Source organism: Salvia hispanica, chromosome 3 (genome assembly GCF_023119035.1).
Source record: "Salvia hispanica cultivar TCC Black 2014 chromosome 3, UniMelb_Shisp_WGS_1.0, whole genome shotgun sequence".
NCBI lineage: Eukaryota > Viridiplantae > Streptophyta > Magnoliopsida > Lamiales > Lamiaceae > Salvia > Salvia hispanica.
This window is the reverse complement of record NC_062967.1, coordinates 32,987,241-33,000,516: the sequence shown is the minus strand read 5'-3', so window position 1 is coordinate 33,000,516 and position 13,276 is coordinate 32,987,241. Positions and strand designations below refer to the sequence as shown.

Genomic DNA, 13,276 nt, shown 5'->3' with positions numbered 1-13,276 from the left:
AAAAAAAAAAAAAAAGCGCCACTTGTGGGGAAGGAAAATAAAAGGCGGCAAGTTTATATAAGTAAATTTAGTTCTAAATGAACCGGGTATTATAAAATAACCGGTTTTTGATAGTACCTAGCATAGCTTTTCCCAATGTAAAATTATGAATTTCAGTAGTAATTTTTAATAGTAGGCGTGGATAGGGTGGGGAAAAATACCGAAAAAATGATATATCGCTCGTATCGTATTGAAAAATATCGAAAAATTTGCGAATTTTCGATATATTGTAATTTTCAATACGATACGATAACGATATGAATTTCCTTATATCGCGATATATCGTTTTATATCGAAAATACGATATATATCGAAAATTTTCGATATATCGATAATTTCGATATATATCGATTTATATCGATATTTAACGATATATTGAATTTCGGTACGATATATCGAAATATCGATACGATAACGATATGAAATTTTTTTATATCGAAAGTTTGATATATCGAAACTTTCGATACGATAACGATATGAAATTCTTTCATATCGATATTTTCGATACGATATCGACCCACCCCTAGGCGTGAAGTATTTTTTAACATAAAAGTTGGTGTATGCATGAGATAGAGAGAAAAATGATTGGATTCAAAGAATATAGTAATTAGTTTTGTTATTTGAAGAAATGATTGGATTTCAAATGAAATTCAACCACTATCTCAATCTCATTTCCCTCCTCAACCTCACTCTCAGTGAATTGCGGATCACCTCCAAATTTCTTTGTAATCTTGTACGTATATGCTTTCAGCTCATAATTTGTTTTTGTCGCTTCACTTTTTGAAACGCACAAAATGAGTACCGGAGATTTTCTCAACGTCGATCCGGTGGAGATGAAATTTCCATGTGAGTTTGCTCTCTCAATCGTTTTATTGTGTTTAATTGTGTTTTGTTTTGATGATTTTTCGTTTTCCTTGGGTTGATTAGTTGAGTTGAAGAAGCAGATATCTTGTTCTCTGCAAGTCTCGAATAAGACTGAAAGTCATGTCGCTTTTAAGGTGAAATTCTCACTAGATCTGAATTTATGGCGAAATTAATTCTTCCTATTTGCTCGATCTTACTTTTTTTTTTTGTTTTTTTTTTTGGTGTTTCAGATTAAGACCACGAATCCGAAGAAATATTGTGTTCGGCCGAACACTGGGATCGTTTTGCCCCGGTCCACATGTGATATTGTTGGTAATTGCATTGCTCAATTTCATTGTGTTCAAACACTGGGATCATTTGCCCTAATTCCTTGCTATTGTACTTGAAATTACTATGTTGGAAATTAATGCGTTCCTTCAAAAGTCATGTTAAATTAGGCATGCATGGTGGTTGATCAGGGAATGATTTTCTGTTTTTTCTAATGTGGAGCATAAAGTTTGGCTACTTGAGTTTTGGATGAATTCATTTTCAAAATCAAGGTGTAACGGAAAGGGTGTTAATCATGAAGGGCGAATTGGATATTCGTAAGCATGTTAAGTAGGAGCTCAGATCAAAAAAGGAAGCTTGCATTTTGTAGATAATTTATGTTTCATTTCATTTATGTTAATGTTTTCTATTCGAAGAGGTTACATTTTCAAATTGTGATGTGTGTGTCTCTTCTCTTATCGTAGTTACAATGCAAGCACAAAAGGAACTTCCAGCAGAAATGCAATGCAAGGACAAATTTTTGCTTCAGAGTGTAATTGCGCCCGCTGGTACAAGTCCAAAAGACATCACTGCTGAAATGGTTTGTCTCTAATTAAATGCTCATCTATTATATTTTTCAAATGGCTTGGTTGTCAACTGTTTGTGGAATGATCAAATTTTGATTAGAAATGCATGAGCCAAATGCCTTCTTGAAATGAACAACATAAAGTTACTCAAACTCGTATTTTTAAGGATTTGTGCTGTTAGGTACTTTGGCTAAAATAGGATGAAGGGCTACTTACAATAGAAATGCTCACAGTCTCATAAAAAACATTAACAATTTTCTTTCTTGTCTGACCCATAGAAAGGCATGAACATTTGTTTTCTTTTTTGCACACTTTCCCACTACAGAGTGTTATAATAATAATATCCTTACTATCACTTGTATTTACAATCCCTTTACATGAAAATATCTTTAAAATGAGACCCTTTCTCCACTCGTAATACAAACAACAGTAAAGGTGTACCATTTCTACATTCACAAATCACAATACAAACAATATTAGATTTCTTAAAACCCGTACCCATTTGTAAGTTCATCTTTTTATGGGACGTAGGGTGATAAGGTTCAAAGCTATGATCATATTATTTATATTTACCTTAGTGATTGATAAAAGGCAAGATTTGAATCGTGGGTTTATGCCTGAAAGGATAGAAGTGAATGTTTTGTTTATGAGATTGTAGAAGAACCACTTCTGCAGCTGCTGCAAGCTAGTTATTATTTAGGCAAGAATTGGAGGTAAAACTGATATACATTTATTGTGGAAAAGGCGAGGTTGGAATTTCTCGACTATGAACTCCACATGGACTAAATCAGTGTGACTATCTTGGTTTGGTGGTTGTGGTAGACTTTGTGCTGAAGATTATGTGTAGTTAAATTTTAAAGTCTTGTTTTTGTAGTTCAATAAGGATCAAGGAAAGGTGGAAGAGTGCAAGTTGAAGGTTGTGTATATCTCACCACGCCAACCGCCATCTCCAGTTGCTGAGGAAGCAGATGAGGGGGGCTTTTCACCTTGCACCAACACAATGGATAACAGCGGCAGTGATGTTCGTATCAATATAGCTAAATTTTATGTTTTTCTTATAGTTTCTTAACATCCATACCACTTATGGTACTTCATGTTCTTTCCTTGAACATATTCTCATCCTTTTGCTTTCTGAAGCACATAATTTTCTCTGTTTATTTAGATCATAGTACCTAGATACACCAAAGAGATATACGCTGAATCTATTACACCAAGTCTTTTAATTATTTTATTTCTCAGGCAAACTCTCTTACTGCAAAATTGAGCGAGGAAAAAGCTGCTGCAGTTCAACAGGGGAACAAAATTCGTCAGGAATTGGTCAGTTATTCTAAACACTTGAAATTGTTTGACACAAACCTAGCATAATTAGGCATACTTGTTTGGCTAACCTCACTGCGCTATTCCTTCGTCTCTTTTAATTATGTTTGCCTTGTTTACATGCTGGAATGTATTATTGAACCTCAAACATTCCTCTCCTAAAACTGTTGAAGGTAGCTGGTTACGGACTTATGACTATTTCATTCCCTTCATATCTGCAAACTGCAAATATAACGATAGAAGACGTCCATCCCCCACATTCTAATAGGGCTTTCTGCTCTACATTTGATTTGTCAAGCAATATAGTTCAGTTTGAGCATATGTTGTGTGCCTGTAGAGACAACCACATTCTTTCTCTAGCGATTTGGCACATTGAAACGTACCATACCTGTTTTAGTTTTGATTCGATTAAAAGCCTTATGACTGCTGCATTTTCTGTTCATTGAGCTCTCACTCTCTCCTTCCTTCCATTTTCGTCTGTCCCATTCGTTTCTAATGTACACACACTCGCGTATCTGATCAAGTTTTTTTTTTTGTACAGAATGTGTTGAAGCGCGATGGCAAGAAAAGTTCAGGAGTATCCATCACCCTGGTTATCATTATTGGCGTGGTAGGTCTTGTTATGGGATACCTTTTCACAATCAAAAGCACATGACCGCATTTATGCAGAGTAGAATCGATCTTCCAAAATACCTTGTTTTTTCATTCATATGCTATAAGCTATTAAGCTTTGTGATTATAGGTAGAATTCCAATCTTATTTAGATGTTGACAGATAGTGCTGTAATAGCATTCTTCCATTTTTTTAAAACTTGGATAATACATTAGCTGTGTGCATTTTTTAAAAGTGTCTTCGAATTTGTATCATGTCGATTGTTTGTTCCATCAAAATATATAGCCTTGATGAAAACAAGAAAGATTGTTTATGGAGTATCATTTGAATCATGTCTTTTGTGGTGTGAATATCTTTTCTTGACAATCTGGGGTGTAGAATAAGGTTTATTTTAAGAAAGTTTTTTTTTTTTTTGGTTTCTCAACTGATCATTATCATCACTATAAAAACTCCTTGAATTTTTTTTAAGTGAAATGGTTTATATAAGTAAAATACTAGTATGGTATGCTACTACAAGTTTGTAATTATGGGATCGCGGCTGATCTACAAAAGTTGATGTAAAGTAAACGAATTACATGCATTCAAAAGAAATCCTACTTCTAGTTTACGAGCTTGTTTAAGTTTTGAAGGATAAAAGTACTTGCAATGAATAAAACTAGATGAAAAGATGTGAAATTAGAGTCGACATATGATAGGGTAACACGGACTATGCATCCCAACACAAGGGCCGCATAACCCGTGCGCCCAAAATGTCGTCGGCGATGCACGAATAGTGCAAAACCACATCCTGAGCGCACGACTTGTGCACTGTGAAAAGAACAACGAGTCATCGATTTGTACATGGACCGTGAGGAACTAACTAATTGCAATTTATTTTAATACAATAAATATGGTTGTTTCGAAACTCTTTACCCTCTTTGAAAAAAGAAATTAATTATAACAACCAACTCAAATAATTAATTAAAAATTTAATATCGTAATGTGAAATAAATTAAATTAAAAATATATGTTAATTTTACTATACGATGATAGATCAAATATTAATCACAATAGTGTAACATATACTTTTAAGACTATAATAAATTAAATTGAATTTAATTAAGCATAAGTGTTATTAAGTTTAGAAATTTGACTTTTTAAAGTATTGATAAATATTTCATCCGTTTCATAAATAAAGTACTTAGTAATATTTTTTTATTTGATCTATTAATAATATTCTCTATACATTTTTAATAATATAATAGTATCACATTTTTAAAAAATTTCTCCTTACTCTTTTTTTTCTAGATCTTTTACATTTCCATCTTTAAACAAATAATATTTTAATATTTTTCTCTCCCTCTCTCTCTAATTTATAAATTTTATATAAGTACATAATCAATAATGTTGATAGTGGTGTTCATAGTAATATCCGTTCCTCTACGACATCGTTTTCGGCCTGAAGAAACGCCCCACAGATATTATTACTCTATCAGCGGATTTTCATCTGCCGCATTCTCCCAGCCCTAATTCCCAACCTCTCGCGGATTTCATTCACGATTTCGATTCCCTCATCCGTTGATTGATTGCTCTCCGATCAGATATCCGATTTAATTCGTTGATTTCCACCGATGGTGGCGCAGTTTGATTAAGGCAGCTCAACCCTAATTGCCTCCCGTGCTGTTGATTAAGGCGGCTCAACCCTAATCTCGGCGATCGAATTGTACAATTGGCCGACTTTCGTGTGTGCGGAGCTAGAATTCGTCCGAGGAGGAAGAACTGCTTACAAGATAACGGTTCGAGGCAGAGGCAGAGGCAGCGGCAGCTCGGTGGTTATCGTCGTCTTCTTCTGGAGGAAAGGGATTTTTGGTGGTTTTCCTCGATCTCTCCTATCTCCGGTCGTTTGGATTGGGATCCGGATAATTTATCCATTGATCCAAGTGTAAAGGCGTCGCCGCTGACTTTGGCGTTTTTGAGTGGCTGAAGGATTAGAAGGCCATCACTTAGTCGGTTTGATTAATATTTTGCAGTGAAGAAAAAAAAAGAACTTATTGAGTTTCCGTTGTACTGTTATTGTTTCCCCTTTTCAATTTTGAAGTTGAATGCCAGGGCTTTCATTTTGTATTATTTGACGGCCTATATTTCTGTTTGTGTTGTTTCTCTCTGAAATAGAGGGAGAACATATACAAAGAAAGGCGAAACCATAACCAAGTATGGCTGTTTACTATAAATTTAAAAGTGCAAAAGATTATGATTCAGTTGCGATGGACGGCCATTTTATTTCAGTGGGAAACTTGAAAGAAAAAATATTTGAATTAAAGCATTTGGGTGGTACTGATTTTGACCTCATAGTCACCAACGCCCAGACCAATGAAGGTTGGTTTTGATTCTTTGCAGAATGTTGTTCAAATAAATCTTTTAAATGAAACATAGGCTTATATTCAGTTTTGCGTTCCTGTCTTTGTATAGAGCACATATTAGAGTTTGCTTTGTGTAATTTGATGTTGGTTTGTGATAAACTGATAAAGTCAGCTGGTTTGGAAGCTGGGTGGAGTTTTAATTGTGTTGTAGTTGGTATGAGATTGGTGCTTTGAAGAAAGTTGACTCATTTGAGTGTTATTATTGTTCTTTGTTTGGGCACAAACAATGATTTATTTATTTTGAAATTATTGGAAGTTATGGAATTGATTCTCTAAAATATAAACTGAGATCTTTAATAATTTTCATGGTTTTCTGTTAGTTATTAAATGATTCAGTGTTCAAATGGCATGTTGGAGATTGATGATAAAACAGGTGTTAGTAGCTTGACAGTGCACACTCACTCACACATGTATATATATATAAAGTACAAAGCTCGATTATTTTTCTTGAACATCTGAATAAAAGAACCAGCAAGAAAATTGGTATTATAGTATTTTAATGTTGAATATAGTTCTAAATAGTTAAACCTGTAATAGTTACTGTGCACGGGGAACATTCAGTTTTGTAGGGTGAATTTGTTTTTTCACCTGATTTTTTAAGATCAGTACTGTAATGGGATGGTGCTATATTATGGGTTGATTGGGATAATGGGGCTGATGTGATGACTTTCCATGGTGTTAATTGTACTTTGTCTTTGGTTGTGTTTATGTGGTGGTTTTGTGGGGTTTATACACATCTCATTGTTTTGTAATTTCAGAGTACCTCGATGAAGGAATGTTAATTCCGAAAAATACTTCAGTTTTAATACGCCGAGTTCCTGGAAGGCCACGCAAGCCCATAGTTACTGCACCTGTTAGCGAGCAAGAAGAGTATTGTCTCATTCCTTTTAAGCTTTGTCAACTTTTTTACTTGTGAGATGAAAGATTTGTGTAACCAACAAATGTTAAACATCTATTTGAGCTGCTTGTTGATGTTCTCCAAAATTTCGTATGGCCAGCTTTGATTTGTTTTTGCATATTTTTTAAAATTCACTAATTCTGGTGATTTTGTTGGGACCTTTTTATTATCTGTTTGACACAAAGGCTATCCATGCAGAGATGGAAAGGGTTCACAACCTCACACCAAAAAAATTAAACAAATAGTAGCCTTACCCTCGCAGCATTTACAGCATTTTAATACTTGGTTTGTGTATTTGTACGTATCCTGTAGGTTGAATGTTGACCATAATTCTGAAGATGTTCATGCTGTAAAGGATAGCTTTGCTGTAGCAGATCAGTCTTATGTGAAATATGTAAGGTTTTATTCATTAGTCCTGGAATATTCTTACGACCTTCTGAGTATGTTACTGGGAATCTTGACATGGAACAATCTCCGTGTCAGTTTTTAGTGGTGCGACTGTATCAATATTTCCTTGCTTGTTGTAGGGTGAAGATTTAGAATGGGATGAATTCGGAAATGATCTTTATGCTATGCCTGAAACTACCCCTGTCCCACCTAGCATCCCAGTTCAAGATGCTACTTTTGTTAGCAAAGAGGATGAGGAGAACAAGATCAAAGCTTTAATTGACACTCCAGCATTAGATTGGCAGCGGTGAGAAGTTGGTCTGGCTTATCATTTATCTTATGGGTGATGGCTAATTTGAAGCCAATTTGTCCTCAATTTCTGGCTATTGGGGCTTAATTTTTGTAACTTCATCTTTTGCAGACAACCTTCAGATGGTTTTAGTGGTAGAGGTTTTGTACGAGGTGGCCGGGTGCCGGGTGGACGTGGTGGTTTTGGTGATTCTATTTTCCTTTAATGTGTAACTGGACTGCTAATATCTAATTATCTATCTCATTGGTTGTTTAAAAATCATCTATAACATCATCGTTATTTTCCTTTTATAGTACTTTTAGCTATTTCAGGAGTTAATGTATCGATTTTTCTGTGTTCCTGTGTGTTTGTTGTCTATGACAATTTTTCTGAAACTTAATGGTCTCATTTCCAGGCCGAGGTGGATTTGAGAAGAAAACACCACCACAAGGGTACATATGTCACAGGTGCAAAGTGCCTGGTATGTTCTTTTTCTAGGAAGGTGGAATATATATATCTAAATTGAACAGAAGTATTTTATACAGCTGAGATTCATTCATGCAGGGCACTTTATCCAGCATTGCCCTACTAATGGAGATCCCAATTTTGACATAAGAAGGGTCAAACCTGCCACGGGAATTCCAAAATCAATGTTGGTGGCAACCCCTGATGGCTCTTATGCAATGGCGAGTGGGCTTGCAGCAACTTTGAAGCCAAATGAGTAAGCCGCCTTCACTAATTCAATTTATGTGTTTTTGCATGGTCCATATTTTCTCATCAGTGATTCCTTTTAGGGCTGCTTTTGAGAAAGAGATTGAGGGAATGCCATCCACACGACCAATTGGCGATCTTCCAAAAGAGCTGCATTGTCCTTTGTGTCAAGAAGTAATGAAAGATGCTGTCCTGGCAAGCAAGTGTTGTTTGAAGAGCTTTTGTGATAAATGTAAGGATGTGCTTTACTATCCACAGCATATCAATGCAATTTTGCATGCAGAATGAGGTTTTCTTGTCAGCTTCTTGATAGAATACCATGATTCTCCTCAAATTTGTTTAAAATCCTCACTTTCATGTATCTTACTTCTCCATAGGCATACGTGAGTACATTATGGCGAGATCAATGTGTGAATGTGGGGCCACAAGTATTCTCGCAGACGATCTTTTGCCCAACAAGACCGTAAGAGATACAATTAATCGGATTTTGGAATCCAATAACAATAGTGCTGAAAATGGTGGGAGTGCTTTTCAAGCCCAAGGTCTGTGCCTTATTTAGTCTTTGTTCATTTGTTCTTTGCTCTCTCTCTGTCTCTCTCACACACATAATGCACAGTCACAAATGCATGCATGAACATCTTTCAGCTTGGATATATAGTGTGCTATCAATGTGGTTTACTTACAACCATCCTCAATCTTTATTTTTTGTGGTTCAGACATGGAGTCTCGGAATCCACAAGCTAATGCTCCATCCCCCACACAATCTGCTGCCTCAAAAGGACAGCAAGTGCTTGCACCACCATTTCAGAGCCAGGAAGTTCCAATAATTGTTGAGACCGTTGAAGAAAATAAGCCTGCAATCCTTCCCTCGAAATCAGAGAATGGGATAGCTTTAAAAGTGCCTGATGCTTCAGAAGCAACACATGACTTGAGAACAGTTAAGGAAGCAGCATCGCAAGGAAGTGCACCTCTGGCTGATGAAGAGGTGCAGAGACCAATGTCTGGAGAAGCAGGTAAATGAGACTTATATAACTTGCTATGTGTAATTTTTTATGCCATGGTTTTAAAAGTTGATTATAAGCCTCGAGGTGGTATGTGGCATAAATCATAAAAACACATGTAAATCATAACTAATATAATACTCCCTCCGTCCCAGTTTTATAGTCACATTTTGCCATAAAAGTCCGTCCCACATTTATAGTCACATTTAGAATTTTCCATATTTGGACATAAAATTTTACCCCATTATTCACTAAAATTACACTCAAATGGCATTATCAACATAAAAATAAACCAAAACAAAAATAAAAAACCAAAAAGTCAACAAGGGACCCACCTTCAACCAACTCACTTCATTTATTACACACTCATTCATCTCACTTCATTTATTACATACTCCACCATCTCACTCTTCCATCTCACTTCATTTATTACACACTCCACCATCTCACTCTTCCATCTCACTTCATTTATTACACACTCCACCATCTCACTCTTCCATCTCACTTCATTTATTACACACTCCACCATCTCACTCTTCCATCTCACTTCATTAATTACACACTCCACCAATTCCTTAAAACTCGTGCCCTAACTAAATGTGACTATAAATGTGGGACGGAGGGAGTAAAAGACAAAAAAACATAGCAAATATATGAAACACATAAAAATATTAAGTTCAGAGCTAGTTATAAGTATTTAAAATCCCAAATTAAGTCTAATAATTAAATAGGTGAGAAGAGCGATATTCTTTAGAAGAATCACTATGTAGGTTTGCATTTCCCTTTTTTTTGCTCTACTCTTCTATTAGGGCTGTTTTTACGGGGACTGCTTCAAATTGAGGCTTTTTTTTTAAAATTGAGGTTTAAACATGAAAGCCCATTCATTTTGAACCTCAAAAAGTCCAAAAAACTGGAAGATAGGACCTTCAGACCCTAAACATGAGGCTATCACCTTAGTGCGCTTCAGCTGGGCTGATGCATGCGCCCACACATTCACATCAGGTGAGGCGCTGCCTCAGATGTGATTTTGCACCAAGGTGCCTCAGAAATGCCCCTTTAAACCATGATTTATGCCAAAACTGCCTGGTGCTGGACTGAAGCTTCTAGAGCTGATTGTGAGGTTCTCTACTTTTATCATGGTCATTGGTCACTGTGCTTGCTATTGCAATGTTCTGACTCCAGCATTACTTCCTAAAATTATTTCTAGTCTCTCATATGGCTTTGATTGACATGGCATGATATGTTTATTGTTTCCTGCACAAAAAGAAACAGAATCTATCTGTTACTGCTGCTTTGATGCTCATTCTGCTGAAGTCATATTTCCATAGGTCTTATAAGCCTTAGGTGCAAGATTTGCTTCTGGACTGTCTCATGTACGAAGATTATGAAATGTAATTTGTTTGTGGTTTCACAGGCCGGAAGAAGAAAAAGAAGAAAATTCGCACGGCACCTGGTGGTATGTTCTTATCAAAATTTTCTTACTGTTGTTTTTCACAAAGTTTGGTTGCTGATCTGGGGTTTCCCTAATATTTGATCTATAGGGTGTTTGGTCAAGCAAAAAGGAAATGTTTGACTGTTTTTTTGTTGTATGGAAATTTTCTATTCTGTGCTTGACTAAGATTGCTCTTTTCCTTCTGCGCTTTGCCTGGAAACAAATGAAGCCAGAGTCATCAGTGCATAACTTATCATTTTTTTCTTCTAGGATTATTTTATTTAAGGTTCAGTTGTACTCTTTGGAACATTATGTTATAATCTCTTAGGATTTCGATGGAGTAATTGGTCAACTTATAGTCTTATAGTCTTACAGCCATATAGGATCCTCCTGAGGGATGGTGTTTAATATACGAATAATTTCCTCCTCCGCTTCATGATTATCCTTTATTCATAAGATCATGTGTAAGTTGTTATATGCCAAGTTGCGTTCATGCTTGCTCAGCACAAATGGCACAAAATTTTCTTTTGCAGTCTTGTGACCTGACATGGAATACAGCATGATTGCTGAGAACCATCTGCTGGTTTAATCTGATGTAGTTTTGTTTATATAAATTTGAAATTTGGGAATGTCCTGCAGCTGCAGAGATGCAGTGGCAAACTGGCCCAGCCCTTCCTCCTGAGAATTACATGATGAATATGGGTCCTTCTGCTTTTAATCCTTGCTGGAATGGCATGCAACCTGGTTTTGATGGGTTTATACCGTATGGTGCTGGTCCTATGCCCTATGGGGGTTATGGAGTTAATCCTATGGATTTTCAGTTTGGGGGCTTTTCACCATTTGATCCATTTGCAGGACATGGTGGTATTCTTCCATACGGCCCTCAGAGGTATGGTTTAGCTTATAGTTTTTGATGTATTTCTAAGTGACTGATTGTTGTAATAACTTGTTGGTTCTCTATTATTGTGTTTGTGATTCATTTGTTTTATTGTTTCAGGGACCTTTCTGAGTTAGTAGGATACAATGCTCCCCCACCTGTCATGAGTAGAGAGGAATTTGAAGCTCGAAAAGCTGATCTAAAGAGAAAGCGTGATATGGAGAAACGCGATGAAAGGTAAGCAGCCTCTCTCTCTACTCTTGGCCTACTACTACTATTATTAATGGATTCTTGAGCTTTTGTCATCTTACTGGCTTGTGTTTTTCTTTTGCCTTTGAAATAGGGAATATTCTAAAGATGGGGAATATGGCAGAGAAGGGAGCAGTATAGTCAATGTCTCTTCGAGATCCAAATCTGTATGTAATTTTATAGTTCCGTTATTCTTATTTCATTATACTTGTCTCTTTATGCAGGTCGATTTTTATATCCGTGAAAATTATATTTTTTCCAGCTTGCTGTTTCCTAATTATTTTCAAATGGTTTACTGCTTAGAATAATTAGTGTTGGTTGCATTTACTCTTCCCGTTCATGCTTATATCGATTGCTGAAAGACCGGAGTTAAATATGAAAGAATGCGATGAGAAAGATCGCTCATTCTTCACTTTTTTAGCATCACCTCCGATGTTTTTGCGTTGTTGAATACGAAGAGATGGAAATTCTTAGTGTGTTTTTGTTCAGCGATATGTATAAGCAAGTTTTTCAAGGCCTAAGCAAAGTTGTATAGATAGGGCGAGAAGTTATTAGTCGAAATTATGTGGATTCATAGTGCGTTTCTCTGTTCAGAGATCGACACCCGCGCAATCCAGTGTCGACCACCACCCTCCAAGTCGCAACCGTCACTCTTCCCGGGACCCTGAGCTTCCTCGACCGTCTTCCAAGAGGAAGTCTGACTACGAACATGACGACCACCACCAGCGCCGCCGTGAGTATCACGAAGAAACCAACCGCGACAAGTATTACGAAGAGCCCCACGGCGACAAGGATCACCACCGCAGCAGCAGCAGCCACCTCCGCCGCTCGCAGTCCCCCACGGAAGCGGCATCTCGGGAAGCAGCCGCTGCGGCTGAGAAGAAACAAAAGGCCAGCGTCTTCTCCCGGATCAGCTTCCCAGCTGGTGGTGAAGCAGCTACCAAGAAAAGAAAGCTCTCTTCATCCGACATAGCAGCTGCCAGTTCTACGAGTCACCGAGCATCGAATGGGCAGCATGAAGAAGAGCACAGGGCAGCTACTGGATCGAGAAAAGGCGGTAGCTCTGCTGTCTCTGTGGATCACAACAGCAGTGATGACGAGAGGCATTTCAAGAGGCGGCCTTCGAGGTACACCTCGTCGCCCCCGCCTGCTGCCCCGGTGGAGGAGGAGCACCGTCACTCTAGAGGGTCGAGGGACAGAGAGAGGGAGAGGAGCAAGCGTAGATAACTGACGGAGGCGAAATTGGAAACTCTATTTTGAGGGGCTTTATTTCTGCTTGGTTTGATAATGTAATAACAAAAAAATGATGGTTTGCGACTGGGTTCTCTCTGTTGCCATTTTTAATGAAATGAGCATGTTTTATAATCA

At 37.1% G+C, this 13,276-nt stretch overlaps 2 protein-coding genes across 3 annotated transcripts; both read left to right on the top strand.

Annotated features, from left to right (window-relative positions):
* The first annotated feature begins 693 nt into the window (after nucleotides 1–693).
* On the top strand, nucleotides 694–3,997 carry LOC125216495 (vesicle-associated protein 1-2-like). Its single transcript, XM_048118229.1, has 7 exons — nucleotides 694–885; nucleotides 967–1,037; nucleotides 1,134–1,215; nucleotides 1,635–1,750; nucleotides 2,611–2,757; nucleotides 2,976–3,053; nucleotides 3,595–3,997. Exons 1-7 carry the CDS (start codon nucleotides 834–836, stop codon nucleotides 3,706–3,708), a joined length of 660 nt encoding a protein of 219 aa, XP_047974186.1. The 5' UTR covers nucleotides 694–833; the 3' UTR covers nucleotides 3,709–3,997.
* Nucleotides 3,998–5,075: 1,078 nt separating this feature from the next.
* LOC125215291 (E3 ubiquitin ligase PQT3-like) lies at nucleotides 5,076–13,276 on the top strand. Of its 2 annotated transcripts, XM_048116667.1 has the most exons (16): nucleotides 5,076–6,020; nucleotides 6,823–6,934; nucleotides 7,275–7,356; nucleotides 7,490–7,656; nucleotides 7,771–7,844; nucleotides 8,054–8,119; nucleotides 8,203–8,359; nucleotides 8,433–8,581; nucleotides 8,727–8,891; nucleotides 9,066–9,362; nucleotides 10,765–10,806; nucleotides 11,422–11,550; nucleotides 11,638–11,671; nucleotides 11,780–11,896; nucleotides 12,003–12,075; nucleotides 12,503–13,276. In XM_048116667.1, exons 1-16 carry the CDS (start codon nucleotides 5,858–5,860, stop codon nucleotides 13,133–13,135), a joined length of 2,460 nt encoding a protein of 819 aa, XP_047972624.1. In that variant the 5' UTR covers nucleotides 5,076–5,857; the 3' UTR covers nucleotides 13,136–13,276. The 2 variants fall into 2 exon arrangements, with proteins under 2 accessions (XP_047972624.1, XP_047972623.1); XM_048116666.1 differs by having other exon boundaries at nucleotides 11,422–11,671.

Excerpts from the sequence above, each read along its gene's own strand:
- LOC125215291 (XM_048116666.1), top strand. The coding sequence starts at position 5,858 with ATGGCTGTTTACTATAAATTTAAAAGTGCAAAAGATTATGATTCAGTT. Across the intron at positions 7,657-7,770 it reads CCAGCATTAGATTGGCAGCG|ACAACCTTCAGATGGTTTTA; the intron begins GTGAGAAGTTGG and ends CATCTTTTGCAG. Across the intron at positions 9,363-10,764 it reads ACCAATGTCTGGAGAAGCAG|GCCGGAAGAAGAAAAAGAAG; the intron begins GTAAATGAGACT and ends GTGGTTTCACAG.
- LOC125216495 (XM_048118229.1), top strand. The coding sequence starts at position 834 with ATGAGTACCGGAGATTTTCTCAACGTCGATCCGGTGGAGATGAAATTT. Across the intron at positions 1,751-2,610 it reads AAGACATCACTGCTGAAATG|TTCAATAAGGATCAAGGAAA; the intron begins GTTTGTCTCTAA and ends TTGTTTTTGTAG. Across the intron at positions 2,758-2,975 it reads TGGATAACAGCGGCAGTGAT|GCAAACTCTCTTACTGCAAA; the intron begins GTTCGTATCAAT and ends TTTATTTCTCAG.